This window comes from Zootoca vivipara, chromosome 8, assembly GCF_963506605.1.
Source record: "Zootoca vivipara chromosome 8, rZooViv1.1, whole genome shotgun sequence".
Classification (NCBI taxonomy): Eukaryota; Metazoa; Chordata; class Lepidosauria; order Squamata; family Lacertidae; genus Zootoca; species Zootoca vivipara.
The window spans coordinates 57,196,332-57,222,016 of NC_083283.1; the positions used below are offsets into that span (position 1 = coordinate 57,196,332).

The 25,685-nt window shown below is 41.7% G+C and overlaps 1 protein-coding gene across 2 annotated transcripts in view; it reads right to left on the minus strand.

The window, feature by feature from the left end:
• CARMIL1 (capping protein regulator and myosin 1 linker 1) overlaps positions 1 to 25,685 on the minus strand; it is a 131,268-nt gene that overhangs the window by 10,129 nt on the left and 95,454 nt on the right. For both annotated transcript variants that reach the window (XM_035125236.2, XM_035125237.2), the window contains exons 27-34: positions 24,795 to 24,970; positions 22,437 to 22,524; positions 21,117 to 21,266; positions 7,985 to 8,051; positions 7,088 to 7,284; positions 6,564 to 6,670; positions 4,544 to 4,973; positions 1,726 to 1,798 (exon numbers count right to left, since the gene is read on the minus strand). In XM_035125236.2, coding sequence (XP_034981127.2) covers positions 1,726 to 1,798; positions 4,544 to 4,973; positions 6,564 to 6,670; positions 7,088 to 7,284; positions 7,985 to 8,051; positions 21,117 to 21,266; positions 22,437 to 22,524; positions 24,795 to 24,970 — 1,288 coding nt within the window. The remainder of the gene's footprint in view (positions 1 to 1,725; positions 1,799 to 4,543; positions 4,974 to 6,563; positions 6,671 to 7,087; positions 7,285 to 7,984; positions 8,052 to 21,116; positions 21,267 to 22,436; positions 22,525 to 24,794; positions 24,971 to 25,685) is intronic.

Consider the following 25,685-nt stretch of genomic DNA (forward strand, 5'->3'; position numbering starts at 1 on the left):
AAACTCATTGCATTAGCAAAGGAGGAATTTTTGGCCCTTCAGATGTTGCTGAACTACAACTCCCATCAATCCCAGCAAGCATAGCTATTTACCATGATGGCGACTGTGGTTCAACAACATCTAGAGTGTCAAAGGTGCCCCACATCTACACTAGCAGAACTGTTTCTGGGTGGTCCAACTTTCCATACCAAATCGACCACAAGAGTACTTCAACATGGAGCCCACTGCCCTGCTGTGTGGGGGGCGTTCAAAATTTGATACACTCCAACCTTTGTGCTGCCTTTCCAAAGCTGGGTAAGCGAGGTACTGGCTTAGGGAAGAAGGAGTGAGGGCTCTGGCAGGGTCCCAAAGCTCTCCCTTCTCTTCCCCAAAGCTGGGAAAGCACTAACTAGGCTTGGGAAGGAGGTGGGAGGACACAAGGACCATGTCAGACCCCTCATAGCTCCTTCCTAAAGCCCAGTGCCTCCCTTACCCAGCTTTAGGAAGGTGATGTGAGCTGGGGGTGGGCGGTGTGTCAAATGGGGCCACATGTTGGACCAACCTGTTTTAGTTGGATACAGCCCAATCTGTCAGGGATCATATACCTGTAGTCGGTATACCAGCCACAGCCAAAAACAAACAAGACCACCTCTTCTATTTCTGCTAAATGCTTCCCCCAATTTCCCCTCTTCTTGACACAGATATGAAATTCACTAGGGCCACACTTTGCCCAGTTGTCCTTCATACAGATGGGGTTTTATGCATTTAATAAAAAGATAAAATACACAGTTAGGGTGTTTCAGAAGTTAAGAGAAGATGGGAAGCCAAAGTAGCAGTGGCAGATGAAGTAGCTACATTTTACATTTTGGTTAAAGTCAGGCAGCCATTTTATATCCTTGAAGTTCCTTAAAGGAGTTACATACATTTTGAGAGGAACCATGGGAAAATGCCTTTTTTCATCCACAGACAAAACAACATTATTTCTGGCACTTATCAGTTTTATTCTACTTCTTAGCAGGTGTCTTCCACTCTAAAATTCCTTAAAAACTGAGATGTGTTTCTTCCGTCTCCATTTGCATTCACAAGGCAGATCTATAAAGGCTGGAGGGAAATCCACAGCACCCTCTTAGAACCAGTTTTTTCTGTGTTCCCATCACTGCTGCCTGGAAATTGATTTCCAGGCCTGGCATAGAGGATGCTACTAGTTAGTTATTCCCTGTTGGAAGCATTCTAGGTTAGCTTCCCCACAGTGTAGTGAATGAAAATGAAGCAAACAGCTAAGCAACTGACACCAGCTACACGTAAGACAGATTAGAATTCTGCCCTACAGAGGGAATCAAGGAATATAGCAAAGTAGGTCAGCTTTCACAAATATAAGCAACATGTCTCTACTCTGTAAAAATTGGACAGGATATGAATAATATAATTGCACTTTAATAAATAAATAAATCAAGATTTCAAAAGGGAGTTGTGGCAAGGAGGCCAGATGCAAAAGAGGGCAGTTGTGCAGAGGGAATTTGAGCAGGTGTAGTTTGCACAGCAAGGTGTGGATATGGGGGAAATGGAAACTAATTCCCATGGCATTGTGCAGATAAGGCTCGGTCTGCATGGCTGTAATCACTCTAATAATCAAGTACATTCACAAAAAGTATATTACCTCTAATCATTCATTTGTACTAACAGATCGGCAACAGCAAGCTTGTGAACACTAGTTAATGAAGTAGTATTTTACTAATAGCAACGCACCTGTAGCGCCTCCATCCAGCCGTTCTGAATTCACTGAGAGATCTGTTGAGTCTCTTGAATCATTCCCTAGTTTCTAGGGAAAGAAAAAGAAGTGTGATAAGGAATCCTTGAAAATTAACAGAATTCTCTGAACTTGGTTGATAGACCACCGTTTTCCAAGGCTCTGTAGTATTATTACTATCATCAACATCCCCATCATCATAATTCAATCATTATTCATATTCTTATTTCAATTTATATCCTGTTCTTTCTAGCAAAGCACTCCAGGGTAACAGACATGTAATTGAAACATCTCTGTCCATTTTATATTGGGCAGCCTTTGAAGTATGTTTGAAAACTCCAATTGGTACAAAACAGGACAACCAGATTGCTAACAAGGGCCAGCCAAAGAGAATATATTTTCGTGGTATAAAAATACCTACCGTGTTTCTCCGAAAATAAGACACACCCATAAAATAAGCCGTAGCAGGATTTCTAAGCATTTGCGCAATATAAGCCATACCCCTGTCTGTATGTTTCTGGGCTTCAAGTGGTGAGATGGGTGTCTTAGCCTTTGAAGCCCTGAATGGCTTGGAGCCCAGGAATCCTAAGGACCACTGGGGGGAAAAATCATTTGAATGGTGGAGCTCCCTTCCTAGACATGTGCACCTGGTGTCTACTCAACAATCTTTTTGGGTCCCTGGTAAATTCCACCCTGTTCACCTCTGCCTTTAGTGGCCTTTATTAAGGCCTGAGATCCTTGTAGCTGCCCTTTGCTGGTCTATCAGCTGCATTTCTTTCTCTCTTTTTACACCTAGCTGTATTATTTTCACTGCAGGCTCACATTTTTGTTTTTAACTTTATTCTGAAAGGTGTTAGGAATTAATTCAACAAGGCTGGATAAATATTTATTCCAATCCTGTTGCATACCTGCATTTCTTTTGCACTTTCTTCACTCTGCAAGGGGTGGGTGGGAATTCTGAACAGCCTTCCTTTTGGCCTCTATGTACTTACGGTTTCATTAAAAAAAAAATGAATCTATTAACAGAACATCATTTCCCCTTGATGATATCAAAGCAGCATTTGTGCGCAAACTTAATTGTAATCCCATTCAAGCAGTTTAAATGCCATTTAGGAACATAAGAAGCTACCTTTACGGAATCAAGATGTTCTAGCACATCCAGCTCAGTATTGCCTATGCTGAATTGCGGTGGCAATCCTGGGTTCTATATGGGGAGCATTATGAAGTCGTGTAAATTCCCCTTTCCTACTTTAGGTTTACTACCACCTGTGTGCCCAGTCTTGGTCAGTTTTTATATGGCATTGAAAGCTTTTCTTGACACTGTGCTACATCACATCTGAACAACATTTCAGCAGTCCTTGGTTTACAAGTATATCTCTGCATTACATGATGTGTAGTCTAAATTATTTGTTATTAAACACTCTAAGTTGACATTTACTGTAAGCAAAATCTAGGCTTTGGGAAGATGCCTAGCCTGTGACAACCCACACCTTGCTGAACTACAACTCCCAGCATCCTTCACCATTGGCCATGCTGGCTGAGGCTGATGGGAGTTGGGAGTCCAATAACATCTGGGCAGCCCCAGGTTCCCCACTGCTGCTCTGAAAGCATTCTTCTCCCTGTATTTTCTGAAAGTTGAACACATCTTCAACATGTGCACGTTTAGCTTTACATGCTTGGCAAAATAAAAACGGGCGGGCATCTGGGAAATTTGTTTCCCCCCCCCAATCAACCCATTAGGGACACCTGCCTCTGCTGTAAATCAACTTCCTGGCATCTTTTTTTAATCTTTGGAAATGAAATTTCTTGATAATAGAATTTCATCTTAGTAAACTAGGCCACAAATAAAATAGATTTACTATCATATACCCCTATCATATAGCTAAAACCATTTCTACACATAAATAAGGTAATGCACATAAACTACAAAGTAGGAACATACATCACACAGGAATAAAACATTAAATAACTTTTATCAACTGCATCAAAAAATCCTGGAGGGAAAGGTTCCACCATAAAAGCTTTTTGGTTGGAGCTTCTTCACTCTTTCTAGCCAACACCAGATTTTGTAACTTGTTGGATTAGGCCAATAATATCTATTCCAATTCCACATATATGTGTGGTACCCGGGAATATAATCCCCACGTAAATTGGAAGTCACCTGTATTTTTTTACCTATTTGATATCTAACTGCACTTCATAGCAACTGCAAACAATACCATCTCCCAAATCTCATTAGTCTTACTGTTGCTTGCTGGAGAGTTCTGCTTTAAACCATCTCAAGTGCTAACTAAGCCATGCTACTTGGTCTTATTTGCATTGCATTTGTTCCTAGAGCTAATATTAAAATCTCTTCAAACACTAGGTGGAGCAAGACCACTGCTGAATATTTGCTTGGAGAGAAGACTAATCCCCTATTCACTGATCTTTCACTGTTCCTGCCAATTCACACAAAAAACCACCCCTACCCCGCCCAACATTTGCCATTTTTTCATCTAGCACACACCTGCTCCTCACTAGCAATTGTAGTAGGGTTGTACTAGGTCGCACATCAAGTAGTAAATTCCTTATAGTTTTCGTTCCTACCTCAGGTACGTTTAAGCAGCCAGCTGTCATCTCAACACTTATACAAATGTGCTAGTTTTTTTTAACAACAAATACAAAAATATAGAAACCGTAAGTCCTAATGGCAATTTCGAGTATAACCATCTTGGTGAGAATCAAATGCCTCAAGCTGGCCACCAATATTTAGCTACGTTATCCCGTGTAAGCCCTCAAATGAACTGCTCGGACCATTAAAATGAAAATGTCGCTCACCTTTTGTGCAAATGCTGCTCTGCGCTCCTGCTTGGCTTTCATTTCTGCTAAAAGTCCACTACCCATCACTTGCACCCCATACCGACGTCCTCCTTGAGGACTGCCTTTGCTGTCAGTTTTCTCAAGCTTTGAGGCATCCTCCGAGGACCCCTCCTCTATTGAGTCTGGAGTCTTTAGTTCCTCGTTTTTTTCAGCGTTGCCATTCTGTTCGGCTGATTTAACCTCTTTCTTTGCAGTGTCCGCTGTGGGGCCTTTGACAGCACCTTTGGGTGTTGAGGGGTCCTCCGACACCAGAACAGTCGGAGGACGTTCAGATTTTGATCTAGATTTGATTAAATTGAGAAAGCCGCTTTTCCGAGAATCTCTTTTCTTCTTTTCATCAGTGGTTTCACCGGAATCATTTGTGTCTGCGCCTTTTGTTGAGGATCTCCTAATAGATGAAAAAAGCACATAAGCTATAATGGCCTCATTTGGACATAATGCTAAACGACGGTATAGTGTTACATAGACTCCTGTGCTTCCGCTCTCCATATCTGGTGAGATCGCAAGGAGATTGGAACCTTTCAATTGTATTTAGACTAACCACAGTTTTGAGCTATCATAGGACTGTAGAGTTGGACAGGACTTCAAAGGTCAACCAGTCCAACGCCCCTGCGATGCAGGAATCTCAGTTAAAGCATTCATGATAGATGGGTACCCAACCTCTGCTTAAAGCCCTCCAAGGAAGGAGAGTCCACAACCTCCCGAGGGAGTCTGGTGCAGTACTGTATTAAATTCTCCTTGTTTAAATTCCATAGTCATGCTGGTTCTAAATAAAGAATGCATTTTATATTACCAGAGAAGTCAATCTTACTGCTAACTCAATAGTTATGTGGGGTTATCATACCTCTCCCTGGGGAAGTTCGCCTGGTGCCTTCATTATATACTTTTAGGCGCCAGGTGAAAACATTCCTCTTCAACCAGGGCTTTGGCTGCTAAATATTCAACAGCGTTTTAAATGCGTCTGTGGGAAGGGGGTTGTTTGTTGTTTTGCTTTTAATACTGGTGTTTTTATCTTGTATTTTTATTCTGTGAACCACCCTGAGATCTTATGAAGAAGGGCGTTACGAAAATTTAATGAATAAATAAAAAGAAAATGAATAACGGAATCGAGTCAGAACACATTCTGTCCAAGGAAACAAGGGTTTTGTGTGGTACCAAATTTTGATACCTACCTCAAAATACCCACATTTGCTTCAGCTGAACAAATTCATCCCTCCTGCCCTAAACCACTTTGAAAAGAAAATGCAGCATTTAAGTACTGCTTGGCACACTTGTTTCACTGCCTGCTTTTCCTCACCACTGCCTTCCTCCTCGGCCTCCTTTGCTTATGCCACTCTTTAATCCAGGCATGTCAAACCTGCGGCCCTCCAGATGTTTTGGCCTACAACTCCCATGATCCCTAGCTAGCAGGACCAGTGGTTGGGGAAGATGGGAATTGTAGTCCAAAACATCTGGAGGGCCGCAGGTTTGACATGCCTGCTTTAATCCTACACAATGCCCTGCAGTGCCATCACATGTAGCACTAGAATGTCACCAAGATATGGTGAAGCATAGGTTTCACATGTAGAGGTTCCCAAGTTCAATCCCTGGCGTCTCTAGATGCAGCTTAGAAAAGGCTCCTTGCCTCAAACTTCGGAGAGCCATTGCCAGTAAATAAAAGATACTGAGCAAGAAGAACCAATGGTCTCAGTATAAGGCAGTTTCCTAAAAGAATGGCTCTTCTGCTTAAATTGCAATCATAAAGAATTCTAATGAACTTAAGTGGTGCTATGGTGACATAAACCCAGATATATGTACAGGTATATAGATGTATTTAGCATATATAAGTAATTTTAACTTACTATTGCCATAATTACGTCTACTACATTAGCGCTAGCAGTGTAATGTACTTGCTATTTTGAATTTTTAAAGACAGAAAACACCCCCAAATATCTACAGCAGCTTCAGCTACTGTACCTTGCTGAAGAATAAGACTTACTTTGAATCCATTTTTGTCACCTTCTTAGTGAAAAATTCATCAACGCCTTCATCCACTCTTCCCATAAGACCATTCTGTTCGCCATCTTGAGGTGCTGTCGTACTCACCTGATAAAACACATAGTTTTACTTACTCTAGAAGCCTCTGAAGGTTCACTATTGCCAGTTATGGGTGTCAAAAGTCATAATTGCATGTGGGTTTGAGAAGCAGCAGTTTTTCTTATGATGAGTGCTGACAAGAAGACAGAAAAATAAGCAACCAAACAGGACTGAACGTGGCTATCAGAAATCTTAAAGCACGGCTTAAAGCTTGCACACTATTTAAATAATAGAATAATAAGAATCCTAGCATTGTAGAGTTGGGTGGGACTATGAGGGCCATCTATTTCAACCCCCCGACAATGCAGGAATCTTTTGCCCAATGTGGGGCTTGAAACCACAACCCTGAGATTAAGAGTCTCTTGCTCTACCGACTGAGCTATCTCTCACATGAAGTAAAATATCACCACCAAGATTTTCACTCACAGCAGCTTGCGTGGGCTGTTGTTTTTTATTCCTCTTAGGCCTTAGTTTTGTAAAGTGTTCCAGTTTTTTCCCTTCCTCGGAAGGCAGCTCTGACATAAGCCCAGAAGTCCGTTTGTCCACTCTTCCGGAAAGGAATGGAGGGTCCTCTATGTGGATGGGAACTTCTTCCAATGCTTTGTCCAAGTCAAACTCCATCTCTAAGAGAAATGAGTTCATTATATTTGAACCTTTCCTTCTCTGGTCAGGTTTGTTAACATAGGCATGACCTTGTCAACAAGCCCCCTCTGTGGGTAGTGGCATTTGTAAGCAGACACATCTGAAATAGTTTGGAATAACGACAAATCATGCTTTGATGATTGGATCTGAGCCTCTGGATCACTTTTTTTTACCCCACCCTTTCTGTATTCCCTGGTTTGTGGCAATCCAGAACTGGAAATTATGGTTTGCACATAGTTTCCAATTCTGGTTTGGATATAATGGTGAACTATAGGATGTCTTAAACCAGAAAGGGAAGGAAGAAGGGAGGGAGAAGCCTGTGGGTGCCTGAGGCTTGACGATGACCAGGCCTACAGCATCTAAACAATCTTCACTCGTAATGTCTTTAAATACAGAATTATCAAAGTATTTCATCTTTTTTTTGTAGACACAGGTTCCTGCACAACTAATACCCCTAAAGAAGCTTGAGCATCAGTATCTTTTTTGAATTATTAATTTCTATAAGGTTAGATGAGAGCACCAGACCAAATAATGCTTATATTCTAGAACAGGGATGGGTTCTTCATTGTAGTCCATCATCATATGGAGAGTCACAGATTCCCCATCCCTAGTCTATTTAGGTAAATCTTATAAATCTTAAGGAAGTAGCTTAATAAATTGTGAAAAGAAACAACCACTTACCAAAAGCTCTGGATACAGGCCTCAGCATTCTACTGTGGATACTCTTCCTCTTAGACTTAGGAGTCATCTGCAGAACGAAAAGATGGCAGAACTTAATGCCATAAGTAGGGCAGAAAAGTTAGTTCTACCAGTGCAGCTGTAAGCTCTGAGTAAGACTGGAATATATTCTTCATATTATGAAGTCAACACAGCTGTGAAAGATGGAGCAAAAGCAAAGCTCGTTTAATTCTGGATCAGAAATCAAGTGATCTGTTAATCAAGTAACGGTTAATTAAGCTTTCTCTCTTCAGAATCACTCATAATGATCATTTATTGTGCTGGAAAGCATTCAAACCTGGTGTTCAGACTTGATAATGAGTCTGTAAATTCATCACGTTTGATATAATGTGGTTGGAAAAGGAGCAATGCCACATAGTGCCATCTGATTTTTAAGAAGTTATTGAGATTTCGCAAAAAAAGTATTATTATTGAACAATGGAAGCATTATCCTAAGCGTTATTTTTAGTCAAGCTACCTTTGAATGCTGTTTTCTATTTTTAGGCATTATACCGACAAAGAAAGAAAGAAAGAAAGAAAGAAAGAGAAAGAAGACGCGCGCGCGCGCACACACACACACAGAACAGATAAATTTCTTACTATAAATTGTGCATAGTGTCATTCTTGTGAATTTATCAAGTTTTGGTGATAACCTGCTTTGGGGATCGACTTATTGTAGTTTTAAAATGCTACAATAAAATAAACCTAATGATTTCTACTCAAAGCTGACCCTTGCCACAATATTCACAACTTTTCTTTCTATCTTTTATGAGTTATAACAATATATGAAATACTCATTCTATTAGGCAGCCTCAGCATAAAGGGTTTCAACTGTAACTGGTTAGTAGTTCACTGTGTATACCTTTGCTTAAAACCTGCGCTTTTGGTAGGGTTGCCAGACTCAATAGAGGACAGGACTTCTGTGCCTTTAATTGCCCTGCTCTTTTGAGTCTGGAAACCTTAAGCAGAAACCAGCAGACCCTTTGCTTGGAAATTAAACAAGGGTCAGCTTGTTTCTCTTTAAGGTTTCCAGACTCAAAAGAGAGCAGGGAAATTAAAGGCACAGAAGTCCTATCCTGTATTGAGTCTGGCAACCCTAGCTTTTGGAATCACTGTACTTGAATAATACATTATTTTCTTTTAAAATGAGAGTAGAGTTCATAGTAATAAATCAAAGCCTGAATGTAAAGACCAAGAAGAAATTAATGAAACGATGGACCTACAAATATACTTGTTACTCATTCTAGAACCCAATGAACTCCGAATGGGAGTTTCCTCTTTGATATGACAATCTAGCTTCCAGTTTGGTTGATCTACCTGTTCACACCAGCTGAAAAGAGAAACGAAGCCCTAGGGGATGACCTCACTCAAGTTTTTCTTGCAGGATCAGACGGGTGAATCTCAAGTCTAGCTAGAGCCTTTTCAGCTGTCAGTGCCATTAGAAGGGATAATGAACGGAAATTCCAAATGGCTGAAAAAAATTAATGCTCCTACTGCCGAACAATGAAAGTATTGCTAGGTAGCACTATGCAATATTTGTTTTAATCAAATGTAAGTCATAGTGAAGAAAGCCAGCATAGAAAAAAGTTGTTGAACAAACTTCTCTTCACTTCATACTAAGTTTATTTGGCCAGTTCACACCTAAGCATGAACATCTGAGGGTGTTTTGTCCTCCCCTGGTCCTCCTAGTTTGGCTTAGTGCTGGGACTGAGTCTGTGCTTATGGTTTGTCGCAATCTTGGCCTACCTACACCCTCCCTAATAAAACCCCAAACACAAATAAAGCACAGACAAAAAAGCAGTCAAAGCACCTTAAACAAACAAAAACGAAAGGAAAAAAACCAGCTCCCTCAAGTAAAAAAACAACCCAAGAGCAAACACAATAAAAATAGGGAGGGGCAGGGGAGGACCACAAGTCAGAGGGCATTGTTGTCAGTGGCGTAGCAAGGGGGAACAATGGGGGCATGTCGCCCCGGGTGCCACCCTGGAGGGGGGGTGCCACTCGGGCCCACACCCCCGGGAACATTTTCTTTAAAAAATTCTGTTGCATGAGATTTTTCAACTCTTTTTATATGTTCTTTCAATGCTGATTTCATATCCGAAGTCATGTTTTTCACGTGGGGGGGGGGACAAAAAAAAAACCTGCACCGGGTACCACCTGGGCTTGCTATGCCTCTGATTGTTGTGCCCATTGGCACTGTGCTGAGAACTTCAGGTATGAACCATCATCAGAATAATCTCATTATAAACAACAGTAGTACTCAACAGGGAATAACTTCAGGTGACACCCCTAAAATAATCTAGTCCATACTACTGTGGCAAACACAAAAAGCCACATAATCAAAATAGGAAAGGATACAGATTTAGGGTGGGGGTACCTCTTCTGTACGCTTGATTAGCCTATTCCTATTATCTCGTTGTTGCCTGGGTAACCCGTTCCTGAACCAAGAAGTACAAGTTAAAATAAACTAAATGATGCTAACCAGTTAATTAGAATCTGAGGTACTTTGGTGTGCAACAATTAGGAAGGAGAACAGGGCCTGATTAAATGCACACAGAGAGCCCTTAGTCCCCCCCATCCAAATTTTCCTCCTTGCTCCACGGGAGTTTCTTTTGTACTGCCTTCCATTCATGCAACACAGCATGCTGTTATATGTTTACAGTTGTTTTCCTGATATTTCCCATGTCACCCCCACCCCAACACACACACACACACACACACACGCCATGTACCCTCCTTGAATCCTGCCTCTGATTATTCCCCCTTCTGGTCTCAGCTAGTCACCAGGATCTACAGCTTTCTGGCTTTTGTTACAGTACATTTACGACAATGTCCAATATATTGTTAAAGCCATGGAAAGTAAACAGATAATTAAACAAAAGCCTAGAGTGAAGCAATTTCTTTAATGGGCACTGAGAGGAACATTCCTGCTTAGTTAACTGAGCTTTTGATAGCAGGTGGATGGTGGCTATTGGACACGCTCCACCTGCTTGGGTAGGATTGAAGAACATTGTTAGATAATTGGACTGCAATCAAAGAAGGAAGAAGAAAAGGAGGGCTTGATAAACCCACTGTTTGCTTTTGCAGGACTGAATGCTGCCTTAAATATTAGCACTATATCTGGGTGCATGTTCCCTTGTGCTCAGCTTGCATATTTATAAAGAAGCAGACATTCCAAGCATGCCAAAGGTCTTCAGTACTGCCTGGTAACAATAAGCCAGACAGTGTAAAAGACTTTCCCTAGAGCTTTCTACTGCTTATGGAAGTGGGGATCATGAAACAATATTATTATTCTAACTGAATAAACCTAAGAGTTGTGGCAAGGCAGAGTCAGTGATTGTGTCCTACAGCCACCAGGCTGGTGCAATTGATAACTGTTACACTGGTACACTGATCAATTTGTCCCAACCATACAAAGAAAGCAAGTTTATCCAACTTATTTCATTAATAATTTCTGGCACAAGATCATCTACACATTTTCTTGGCGACTTTGAATCAATAGGGCAGTTTTAGTTTGTAAAATTGAAAGTAATCTTTTAAGACAAGCTCTATGCTGTCATACTAAAAGCTTAATTGAAGATTGCTGAAAACGGCAACTTTTCAGTTTTCAGCAAAATGGGATGGAGCAGGGAGAAATCTTGTGTTTACTTGTCTATGGCAACCTTTATATTTTGAGTGAATGTGGTAATGAAGTGTATACAAGATAATCTATTTTCTACTACATTTTGGTGCTTGCAGAAGCTCATGTTCAAGCCATTTTTACCTATATATGTTAAGACAGCCTTCTCCAACTTGATGCCCTCCAGTGTTTCGAGCTACAACTCCTATTGGCCCCTGTCATCTCTAACCAATGATCAAGGATGTTAAGAGAATTGTAACCCAAAACACCTGAAGGCTGCCAGGATGGGGGAAGCTGTGTTAATACATTCTTCTTAAAAGTTCTGCCCATACAGCTGAATTTGAGCGGCATTTGGTTCAGCAGAAAGATTGACAGAGAAGCAGACGCCATTCATACATAACTAAAGGCAGTCCAATTAGTATGATTTTAAAATATATTTTCATTATTAGTCTAGTGCACCATTTGCAGCATAATGTAGGATGGATGAGAATGCACATGTCTGCTTAGTTTTCAGGATGCACTAAAGGTAAAGGTAAAGGGACCCCTGACCATTAGGTCCAGTCGTGAACACTCTGGGGTTGTGGCGCTCATCTCGCTTTATTGGCTGAGGGAGCCGGTGTACAGCTTCTGGGTCTTGTGGCCAGCATGACTAAGCCGCTTCTGGTGAACCAGAGCAGCGCACGGAAATGCCGTTTACCTTCCCGCTGTAGCGGTACCTATTTATCTACTTGCACTTTGAGGTGCTTTTGAACTGCTAGGTGGGCAGGAGCAGGGACCGAGCAACGGGAGCTCACCCCATCATGGGGATTCGAACAGCCGACCTTCTGATTGGCCCTAGACTCTGTGGTTTAGACCCACAGTGCCACCCACATGAATAGCAAATAGCAAATATCCTACATCAAATGTAGGAATGGTAGAACATATATATGATTTTTACAGGTGGCAATGCATATGGGTTTTCCCCACACTTTTGATAAAATATTTGCATGTGTGATGTGACCGTAACTCTTTTCATAGAGACCATGAAAAGCAGAAACAGTATGCTGAGAGTGATGCAAACCAAATCTTCAGAAATTGGAAAAAATAAAAAAAATAAAAAGTCCTGCAGTGCAGGAGGAGAGAAAACATGTTCTTCCAAGTACCCAAGTTACACTCCAGCTCTAAAGCAAACTGGTGGTACATGCCACTCCAGATTCCTGGTTGCTTTGTTTGAACGTAAAGTATCAACTTGTATCCCACTCTATAATAGCTCATGTCACCTGTAGTACTTAAACCAAAGCCTGGCTGGCAAACGATCAAGAGCAGAAATGGAAGTGTAGAATTGCAAGAGGATGTGGGCATCTGAGGAAAAACTGGCAAGAAACCTAGTGTATTGATTCTTCCTCTACCCAAGGGGAAAAGTAGGGGTTTCTGTTATATCCTCTTATAACTGGAAGTGGAAATTACATTTTAACACGTACGGAGAGCTTCAATCTTGGTTTTAAGGGGAAACTTTACACGCCATTGCTTAGCATAATTAGACTTGAAATGACTCCAGAAGAGGTTATATACAAAAGTTCCCCTGTTTCCACTGCCTCTTCTCTATTCCTGTTACATAAACTTGCTGAATGCATTTTCATTCAGATCAGATCCAGTCTCTTTTCCTTTTCTCCCTCTCCCTGCTAAAGGTACAAATATTGCATGCTTGAATGGCATTTGCCAAGCAGAGACAATGCAGTGCAACAGAAAAATATGTCACCTTAAAATCTATGACAGGAAAACTAGTGCCACGGCTATGGTGAGGCTAGCTGGGGGTTTTGCCCTGGGTGAAGTCTCCAGAGGGGCGTGTGTGTGCGCGCCAAACTGAATCTTTGACTCAGGTGAAATAAAGCCTAGTTGTGCCCCTGGGAAAACCCTACCTTCTGTTCCTTTGAAGCTTTGTTTTCAATAAACTGATCTTAGCATTAATGCAGAACTGAATCCAAAGATTATCTTAGCCATTATCTAGTGCTATGTGAACTTTATGCTCATGTCTTCTGAGAGATATTTCAAATTCGCCTGTTTCTGTTAATAGCTGCACACGGACGGTACGGCATTTGCCCCCAACAGATTAGTAAGGCACTAGAGAAGCAAATGGAGCAAGAAAAACGAAGTAGGTAAGAAACAGCAAAGCTTAAAAGAAAAATACTTACACTTGTACAGCAGAGAGTCTCCATGCAGCCAGAAGAGAAAGATAAAAGAATATGAATGGGCAGAAGATAAAGCAAGAGCAGTTTCAAGGGAGAAGAGTAGGGAGAAGCAAGCAGTGCTGAAATTTGGCAAAATAATAATAATTGAAGCAGAAATACTGAAGCAAAGATAAGCAGAAGATACAAACCTTTCACATTAAGGCAAAATGGGAACAGATTTATATCAGGTGCATACAGATGTGAAACAGGGGAGCTCTCTCTGTGCTTTCATTTATGGTTTACTAGCTGGCCCTGCCACGCATTGCTGTGGATCCCCAGTTCCGTTCCCTGCAAACCCTAGCTATCCTGTCCCCATGCTGCCCCCAGCTGCAACGCAGGCAAATCCCCAGCTCCATTCCCTGTAAACCTGAGGTGACGTGTTTTGGGACATGGGTGGCTAGGGGAAGGATTCCGGTGTGGCCCTTTGTGGAGGAATGGCCATTCTGGCAGTTATAGCATATTGGTTGCTGAGACACAGGTTCGGCCTTCTATTTCCCAGGATGCACTCTGTCCCGCCCTTGGAGACGCAGCTTCTGGGTTCTATTTCCCAGCATGCCCGGCAGTGTCTGCTGCCCGAGTTTTGAGGTCAACAAAACGGGGTTTTACATTGCGCTGGGGTGTCATCTGTGTACGCAAATGGTATCAAGGGCGTACCCACCACGGGGCAAGTTAGGGCAGCTGCCCTACTCTAGAAGCAGGGCTGGTGGGCAGAGGCGGAGCACAGCCCGGCGGAGCGCGAGTTCGCCGTTCCCGCCTGCCGCGCTGCGCCCTCCCTCCAGCTCCCCGTCGCGCCCTCTGGCAAGGCCAAGCGCGGCGGGGAACCAGAGAGCGCGGCGCGGCGGGCGGGCACGCTGAACCCGCGCTCTGCTGGGCTGGGCTCCGCCTCCGCCCACCAGCCCTGCTTCTAGGGAGGGGCACAGCCCGGCGGAGCGCGAGTTTGCCGTTCCCGCCCACTTTGTGGCCCCTCCCCTTCCGTGCCTTGGCCCCTCCCCTTGCCCCCCCTAGTTTTGATCCTGGGTACGCCCATGAATGGTATGTGGACACTCGGTTATTCGCATGTGACATTGTGTCCAAATTTCATTGGCATTGGTCAAGCGGTTTTGGTGAGAGGTGGAGACCAACACACAAGCCCCCTTTACATTTTTATATACAGTATATAGATTACTATTTCCTGAAGAGGTGAAAATGACTAAAAGAGGCAGGGGAGCATGAAGACCTCCAGTGTAGAACCTCATGCACTTTCAAAACACTTGAGGATCTTGATTTTTAATTGAAATAATTTAAGTTCCTGGCTCAGGTGATTGAAGGGCCGGTAGCGCCTTCAACTTGAAGTTACTGTATTATTATTCTTTATACTGCAGCACAGTTCAGTGTTACATTTCAAACATCTGGGAGAAATAGACGCTCGGTAGAAGACATCCTCTTCTGGTCTATGTCTAAATGCCATTAACAGAGTTAACATAAATGAGCAAACAGAGAAACCTCCCAAATATATGTGTGTTATCCAGAAGAGAGTTCAATGGAGATTATTCTCAGGTAAATGAATACAACTCTACAATGGTCTTAATCGCAGTAACAGAAAAAACAAACAAACCATGTCCCTCCTTATTTGTGAATAATGCATGTGGCATGAATACTAGTGTTTTCACCAAATTACATGTATGTTGCATTTTAGTTTGAACACAAGGATATTTATTTTAAAACATAGCGGTGGAGGGGAAAAGCAAGTTCCTTAGCATTTGCAGAGGAATTTTACGTAACTTCCGTAACATTCTCAGTCGCATAAGGATTATCCTAAATAATTCCATTTCATGGAATGCTAATATAGCATCTGGTTCACTGTATGTAGTACAACATACTTCATTGTAGTTCAAAACATTTCAGAGTAACACACTCCTCTTTTGTGAGATTGAAAAGCTTACAAGTTCTTAAAATTGAAACACACCTTATTCTTAAAGAAACAAAACCCACCCTCCAAAAACCAGCTTGAGATAGAGACAGAGCAAAATTATATTGTCTCCATATTTGTGTCAAACATCTGCAATTTCATGGAATGCTATACACATATAATTTATCATCTGGTTCACTGTATATAGTCATTCTTCCTACAACTAAGACAAAGTGAAATGGTTTAGGAAATAATATTTCACTTTTTTGTTTCGACACATGCCTGACATCTAGATTAGAAAAGAATCTTTTTGAGTCCACTTCTATCCTCTGCTGAGCAGGCAGGACACAATACACAGCTCTGAATGCTGCTGCAAGTGTTGGGAGATAACACCATACTATTTTAAAATTTATGGATGGATTTTTACCCTGCCCTTCATGCCATAGCCCTCCCAAAGAGGCTCTCAAAATTAAAACAACTTAAACAATTAAATACATTATACCTTATCCGCCCCAATCAAAAATCAGCAGCAGTTAAGACTCCTGGCCCACAATACTTCAGCCGAAGAGAGATTGAAACAAACATTTCTTCAGAATCCATTTAAAGGCAAATAAAGATGGGATTGTACATATCCCTGGAATGAAAGAATTCCATAGGTATGCGGACCACCACACAAAAGCTTCTCTTGCTGGTATCATCCACTGGACTGGTGGAACTTTCCAGCAAGCCAGAGATTTCATCTTTGAAGTCAATCTTAAGGCTGTGCAGGCTAACATAGGTATGGTTGGTGCCTTTGCCGAAGCCTTCGGGTGGAACAGTCTTAATTACATATACAGAAACTTTGTATACTTCAGTGGAGGAGAGAAGGTTGCCATTTGTCTCTTGCACCATTATATGCCTATGGTTCTAAGTTGACAGAGTTTTGTTCCAGCTACCGTAGTAGCTGTAAGCAGAGGATTTCCCTTTAATTTTAGAGGGAAATGGAATGTGCCATTCTTGTCTCACCTGCACTGAAATAGGTGTTCCTGCTTGGGCAGGAAGAGCCATAGAAGGCTGCCCAGAAGGGAAGTGAAAGGCAAAACATTTCCTTACTTTTATTAGACTGAACAGCTAAATACTTGTATGTTAAACACCATGGAACAACATTCCTCTTCAGATGTCGTTTTACTAGCTTACTTGCTGCTAGATCCAATAGTTGCTCCGATACCAGTCACAGAACATCTGAAGTCTACCACTATGAAAGTTGCTGCCACGCTGTCATTAGCTATGTAATGTCTAAAGAGCCTGGTTATTGTTTTTGGCAGGTTTAGCTATCACACAACTAAGGGGTGCATCCAGATTGTGCAATGTTCCTAGGCATAGGTCCTGGCTCTAAAACTCTGTGTCTGAGCGTGGCTGTGGTTTTTTTTGGGGTCCCGGAGCTTTCCCCAGGAAAACCCACATTTTACCATTGAATCACAGCAAATGACAATTGGGTTTTCAGCAGGATAGCCATTTACTCCAATTCAGCAGTAAAACAAGAGTTTTCTGGGGAAAGTTCTGAGACAAAAAACAGCAGCAATCTGCTCAAATACAGAGCTTTACAGCAGGGGACCTGCGTCTGAAAAGTGGTGGAGCAAAAGGAAGTCTGGATAAGCTGCAAAATAAGTATGACAAGCACTAAATCACGCCAGAGCATCATGCAATAGTTCAGCTTCCCATACAATAATCCACGATTGAGTCTCACCAATGTCAGTTTAAGAGTTCACCTGCAAGTCAACTCCACAGAGCAAAAACAAAAATATTTAAATATCCTGTTCAACCTTACAAGGCCACTTCAACTAAAACACTAACAGCACCAAGTCTGTATCCAACAGTAAAAGACAAACTCTAATTTATAAAGTAGCCTTTAGAGAGAATCGTCTTCCTTTCCTTAAGCCTGGACATTAATTCTGTACCAGTGCTGTGAGAAGATTGCACAGCCATAAGTAAGACGGAAAAAACCCGCACACTTGCCCCTTCTCTTCAGGCAGGTTATGATTTAGTGCTGAAATCGAAGTGAACGAACCATGAAATACCGAGAAAGAATAATGGAGAGTGATCTATATTTAGCACATGAGTGTGAAGTCTCCAGGCAAATTGGAGTGGTCTGAACAGCCTTAGAAGCCTGACCAAGGGCTAAACTAATCACGAAAGACATTAAAAAGAGCATGTTGAGGGCCATACTAAAAACAAAAAAACAAAACCCAGTACATAAAACATCAGAACAAAGTGTAAGTAAGCTTGCTCAACATTAGATCAATCAAACAGTCCTAATTAGCATTTGAAACTCTGCGGTATATTAAGCAGGGATGCTCTTATGATAGAAGTCAAATATCCTTTAATGCATATTTGAACACTCCAAGATCTGCAGTGCAAATCCCAGGAACAAATTTGATTACGGCTAGATTCATAAGATGTTTCAGAAGGTAACTCTTTTCCCTACTGATGGGATGAGGCTGGGTGCCTTTCATCACAGGCTAATTTTAGATTTTCTCTCAGTCCTTTTGCTGCTGTGCTCAGGGTGGGAGTATCTCCTGGAAATGACTTCAAATGCTTTTCTTGAAAGCTTGGACTCAAACAAGAGCCAGATCTCTGAAGCTTGCACCAGAAGCAAAAGCTCCTTACTGGAAACACAAGCAGTAGTTTGAAAATTTTAAGTAGGTAGGAGATCATCTGTTTAAGCTTGAACTGTTATTTGCTTCTCAGAATAACTTCTACCCATTTGAACGCTCCCACCGTCACACAGAGAAATATTTGAAGTAAAAATACAATGCTGATATTGTTACTGCATTAACATTAAAGACACAAAAACCATCAGAGCAAACAACATGCAGCTATTTGCAATGGTTCTTTTATGGCTATTATTTCAAAAACTATTGGGGCACAATCCTATGGTCCCCAGGGAAGGTGTTTCAGGGGTCATGGGTTTTTCAGATCCCCCTCTCTGATGGTGGGGAGAGAGATGACTACCCTTGAGATGGAGATTTGATCTCCTGGCTATGGAAAGATAATACTGAGAAGTAAATGAAGGCAAATGTCCCCATCTTTCTCTTTATGTGTATCACTGAGGTTTTAAGAGGGGACAAGAACTGAAGCTGATTTGAAGCCCTTCTCTGGCAAAACCCAGCACCAAATCATACACTCTCAATAGCTTCCACTAGAAATATTATAATCCTATATAATAAAGTCCCTGTGTCTCTGCGTCCAGTCCCTGTGTCCGCGCTACTGCGCATGTGCCCCACGGACACAGAGATTGGACGCAGAGACTTGGAGCGCAGAGACCGGCCCCTCCTCCACCTCCTCCCGCTGTCCCGAGTGGCGACGGCCTCCTCCACCTCCCTTCTCCTGAGGAGAAGGAAGAGGCCTCTGCCGCCGCCTCCTGCAGCGCACCTCAGGTAAGCGCGCCGCCCCTCGCTCTCCCGCCTCGTCACCCCACGTCACTCCGCCGCAGCAGGGAGGTGGAGGAGGCCGTCGCCACTCGGGACAGCAGGAGGAGGTGGGGGAGGGGCCGTTGGGCCTCAGGCGCTTGACGGAGGCGACGCCTGTGCGGTCCCAGGGCTTCCCCTCCGTTCCCACCCGGCTAGCGCCCGTTTACTGAACGGGCTGGATGACACTAGTTTGGAATATTACCGGTATGTGTTAGTGATATCCTGTCCCTGTAAGCAGTAGAACCACTGCATTTTGCATTAGCTGCAGCTTCCGGACCAGCCTGAAGGGCAGCCTCACACAGAGAGAACAGCAACAATACTGTCTGGAGGTTACCAGAACTTGGACGATACTGCTCAGGCTATTCAGGTCCAGACATGGCCATAACTGACTTACCAACCAAAGTTGGTAGAAGGCACTCCTAGCCAATAAGGTCAGCTGAGCTGCTGGCAATGATGATGAATCCCGGAACACCTCTAGACTATGAACATGCTATTTCAAGGGGAGCATGACCCCATCCACAAAAGGCAATTAACCAATTATCTGGGCTCAGGAACCACCCACCCACAGCACCTCCGTCTTGTCAGGATTCAGCCCACCACTGAGTCCAGGGCTTGAATGGCCTCTCCTGGTTCAGATGTTACAGAGAAGTAGAGTTGGGCATCATCAGTGTACCTTGACCCAAATAACCTAATGACTAGAGCAATCTTTTGTCAAACAAAGCTCAATTGTACAATAGTGTGAGTCAGTAGAAGACTGTTTTAGGAAGTATAGCCGATATTGTTCTGTAGCATTTTTGTTAATATATCCTTAAATTTGTAATTATGGTCAACAAACCACTGCCAGCTGCACTTATTTGATTCTGAACTGTGATACATTTGCCAAGACATCTCTGGGTAGGACATTTGGAAAAATAAGAGGCATGAAATAAAGCAATGATAGGCAGTTATGCCCCTTATTTACAAAACCGCCTACAAGAGCTAGTTAGATAACATGTACCATCAATAATGCAGCATGCAGAATTTATGCTGCTTGCTGAATGAGTTATTTGATTATTTTGACCCAGTTTAGCTCTGTATAAAAGATCAGTCTCTAGTGTACATAATAAATAATCAAGAGTCTTGCGGTACCTTGAAGACTGAGATATTTATTGTGCCATAAGCTTCTGTGTAGTAAAGTCCACTTCATCGAACAAAATGTTATTCTCAGTTGAAAGGCATGTGTATGCATGTGTGTGCATATGCACAAACACTAGACGGAAATGAAAAATGTGTACATCACAACTCCCTTGTGAAAAGTCACTTAAGTGTCAAGACTCAGCTGCCTTACTTGAGCTATCTACTGAGCAGAAGAAAGATTCACACACACAATTTTCAGTTTCCTTAAAGTCATGAACAAAAGAAATCCATATAAACAAAAAGGTCTGAGCCAAGGGCAAAAAGGATCTATACTATTTGTAAGAACAGATTGCCAATACATTCAGGAGATTCATAATGAGCCTTGGAACGACAGCAGCAGCAACCAAAACCCGCCAAACGTCCGCCACTAAAACGAGCATATAATAAAAAATGCAACCATAGATAAAGATAGCTCAATGGTTACCTGGGTGAAAAGTTCTGTGCTGACAGAAGCAACAGTTTGCTGCTGCGGAATGGTTTGATTTATTGAGGTAATCATTCCCTGTGTGCTGCCAGTCACTTATAGAGAGGTAGCAGCAAAACACAAACTAAAAGATACCATAAAAAGATAACTACAAGAAATAAAAGTGAAAAGGAAAGGAAAATGCTACCTTTCCTTTTGTCTGCAATATGTTTCTTGGACAAATGTTTCACACGACACCATCCATACGGTATTTACTAGCTCAATTGTTTCAATAACAACAAGCAGAAGTTTAAATGAATGCCGAGATCTAGACAAGGGCAAAATGTGTCTTACCATGCATGTATCTAGGTCTTCCAAACGTTCGATTTCAGTTAGCTCCTCAACTGTGATGATGGAACGCTTCGCAGGTTTTTCCTCTGCTAGTTCAATATCTAATGATTCCTGACTGGGAAGGGACTTGCCTCGCCGGGTCAAATGACCAGCCTAAAGGAAAGGTTGAAACAGGAGAAAGTGCTCTTAGTAAAAATGAAACACTGGTTAAAAAAAATTGTTTGAAGCAAATGCTGCCAAAGAGCAAGAGTCAACTCAAGAGCCCCTCACAGAGCAACTCCTCCCAGAATTGGACAGGGCCTTGTAGGAAACCTAGTTCACACTCACCTCCGTGCAGGAAACCCAGAACTAGAGCATCTCCCAGAGATGATTGTCTGGCCTCTGCTAGAAGAGCCCATTATCCCTCCAGGTAATTGGTTCCTTGCCAAACAGCTCTTAACCTCAGGATGTTTCTCCTTATGTTCAACAATATCTACCCTCCTGCAACTAAAGCCCATTATATTTTGTCCTGTGAGCTCTCTCTGCAATAGGAGAGAACAAGACTTTGTCCTCTTCTATACGCCATTCTTCAAGTATCTGGTTTTCCTACATTCTAGTCAAAGATCTGAACTCTTGAGCAACAATTCTCTGACTACAGTGGAACCTCGTGTTATGTACCATCCTCCTTACAAACGCTTAGGGTAACGAGGTCCACTAACCTGGAAGTAGATGCTCCCGGTTGTGAACTTTGCCCCAGTATGTGAGCAGAAGTCGAGCGGTAGAAGTGGGAGGGGCCATTAGCGAAAGCGCACCTCATGTTACAAGTGGTTTCGGCTTAAGAACGGACCTCCGGAACGAATTCAAGTTCGTAACCGGAGGTACCATGGTATATAACAGAGATTACAAGGGTTGAGGATGTATGCCACATTACAAGCCTGTTTTTAAATGCATATCCAGTTGAGTCTTTGTCCCCTTCGTCCTTCCTGTCCAATGAAGGGTACCATATCATTCACATTGCTATCTTACCAGTATCAATTTACACAGTATTATACAGATATTTTGTCCATTATGGGTGTTAGGGACACCGTGGTTGCCATTTATGTAACTACAACGTGTTACAGAGAGATAACCGTAATTGCAATTATAATTAGATTTCTTACCTGTCCTTCACCCTAATGTTGTTGGGTGGATTATAATTTTAAAATATAACATTAATAACAATTTGAAACAAAACAGATGGGTATATATTTGGAAGGTACAGTGCAGGTGAGTGCAACGTAACAGGCAAATCATGCTGAGCTGTTATAAATCTCTTGAAATACTCAGATCTATGTAAGCACTCACCAGTTTATGATGGCAATGTGACAGTGCATCAAGGATCTCATCTACGATTCGGTCTGAGAGAAATGAGGCCACTGTCAACTTCACTTCACTGTGTGAAAGTTGAGAATAAGAAAATGAAAGCTTAATTCACACAAGAGTTTCTGTTATTCTTTACACTACTGGCTGTATGATGTAAAAGTTACAAAGATCTCAAAATTTCTCCAAGGAGAAATGTATAAATGTGCATGTAGGAACAGAGGACATTTAATAATTATTATTAATATTATAAAAAACAACAGCATGCCACACACTCTTTCAGAAAATATGATGAATTATTTCTAACATAAAGAACCAGATGTATTTCTACCTTGCTCCTATCCTTCCATTTGCAAAAATAAATAAATAAAAATAATTTATTCCTTCCTTCTGTGATACCAATCAGCACCATTATATGGTTGTAAATTGCACTTATTGCAGTGCAATGTGAGAACAACTTCAACAGAAGTATTTGTATTACAAGGCTGGAACTTCTGAAAGTATTATGTTGATGTTGTCTCAGGGACCATTTCAAAGGTCTGGCACTCTACAGATGGAGTGCCTTAAATAAACCACATGACAACCAATGTTGATACATGACATAGTTCATGCAATTATGCCACTGCATAATGTGACATCAGTTCAAATGGATGTGTGCCATTGGTTTGTACCAAGCTGCAAAATGTGAGAACAGAGTAGGAACATATGCCCCAGAGCATCGTATGTGTCAGGGCTGATGGGCTTCCTCTCTTCACACAATCACAACGAGAGACTCCTGACATTTTTATGGCCCTTTACAGTATTTACAATCGGTCATTAGCACATAATGATCATTCATCAGAGTCACTCAGTTCAGATCTCTGCTGAGGTCTGTGTTTGCCCTTCCAGCAAAGCCAGAAAAGGACGAACTCTCTTGCCCCTCCTCTTCTCTGCACACCTCACGAGAGCTGGCTTAAACCTCCCCCCCTCCCATTCTGAACTGGAACTTCACCCTTGTTGCTCCTGTGAACCCCACAGCTCTATATTCTTCCCTGTCTGTTCCTCTAGACTGATTTCAATAACTCTCTCCTCCTTATCCCCCTTGGGCACACCTCTTCCATCCTCCAACCCTAAGTCTCCCCCTCCCTCTGGGAAACTTGAAACCTCTGGCTCATCCCTGACAGTATGGCACTTCTGAGCCATGGATGCTTAACAGCTATGTGCAAGTCATAAGTATTTAGGGGAGCACAGTTAGGCTGCCCTGGTTTCCTTGAAAGGTTGCTATGACATCTGCAATGGTCCTGACCATTCCTACCAATAGAATTAGATTGTAAACTTTAAAAAAAAAATGCTGATGAATTTGCAATTTTGTTACAACTTATCTCAGGGCTTTTGCTTGTGAATTAAACAAGAAGATATAAAACAGAGACTAATTGGTGTAGTAAATAAACCAGGCTACATAGATTACATGGACAGTAAATCAACATTTCTTTTGCTGATTTGTACCCTGTAGAGGTTTTATAGGAAACATTTTCTTTCCAAACATCATCATTTTTATTTGTAAAAAGGTGTATCTGGAGTAGGGGGGATTTCATTCAGTCTGCATTTAAGGTACTAGTCTGAGTTGCATTTGCCAATATATAGATTGGAATGCATTATCTTTTGGTTTTCACACTTCCCTGAAGTCTGTGATATAGCTCTCAGCTAAAAAAGAAAAACCTGTAAAAAGTGTATTTTAAAGTGTACAAAAATATATTTTATGGGGGGAAATGCATACAAAAAATGTGATTTTTTTTTAAAAAAAATGCAGTTCTTTACAAATTTCCAGACTGATGTGGACCCAGAATAAAAGGGACATATAAATGAACATGTGTAAAATTGACACAAACCATAAATAGATGGGTCTATTCATCCCAAATCTGGAAGCCCCCTGCCTCAATGGTGAACGGCAACAATTCACAAAGAGATCAAACTAATGAACCATATTTAAAAATCAAATAATGAAATTAATTGTATTCTCCATTAACTGTGGCACCATAGCCTGAACTTCAATTTCTATACATGTTTTATAAGGCCTTAGTTCTCTGTCAACAAAACATTCTAATCAGAAAACAAAGTTGGACATGCAAGAAACCAGTATGTCTGTTAGGACTTCCTGGACCATGAGATGAGCCAAGAATCAAACACTTGGACACCCAGGGCATAAGTCATTGACTTAAGGGAGGTGGAAACAAACTAAGTCTAGAACTGCTGGTATTCCCCATTTGCTGTTGCAGGGACTGGTAGAGGTCTGTTTTTAACAATGTACAATTTAAATATGTGCCACTGAATCCACAGACGAAGCGAGAAATCACGCCGGCTTACCTGATTTTATTACGAATGTCAATGCCAGACTGCTCCAAGAGAACGTTTTTAACAAATGTCCGTGGAATGGAAATCTTTTCAGTGCCTGACTCAATCAGATCTTGCCTTATGTGTGCTTTCTTCATTGCACTTGGACAGAGATTTTCTGCTGCATCAACCATAGACTCAAGCAGTGTCTGTTGCACAAAGTGAAGGAAGGCACAAAGTGAAGGAAGGGTGGTTTTTCAAGAAACCATCTGAAATACTGCATGTGCTGCTTTAATGCTAAGGCCTGTTGATGTGCAACTCACAAATTATGAAGATTCATCAAATTAAGTGCTAGTTCCTATAGACACTTTCTTCTACCATGCAGTTTATCCCTAGGCAAATTCATATGAGAATGTCTTTTGAAATTACCCAACATATTTCTAGCATGAATTGTGATACCAGCTCTAGATAACTTCAAGTTTGTGTGTTGGCAGCAGCTGAAGAAGATCTACACAAATCTTAGCAAGAATTGATTGCAAAAATGAACAAAAAGTAGCAGCAGCAGCAGCAATGTTTTTAATTGAATGCAAAATACAGAAGAGGAAATGATATTTAATCAACACTGAATTAGACATATGAATGCTAATTCAGTTGCCTTGGTATTAAAGGGTTAGTAGTGGAAGTATCGACCTCTATACCATTACCTATAGCAAATAGTGATATGTTATAATTTATTAAACAGCTGTCTACAATAAGGAATTTGAGTTTAAGCAGAATGCACTGCAATCTTAAGCAGCCAGACATTGCTCTCTTACATGGAAGATATCAATAAAAATCTGAATAGTGGCTTTGTTTCCAATTCCAAGATCTTAACCCCACCCCCCACCCCCCCAAAAAACCACCATCAAAGCCTGGTCAAATAAT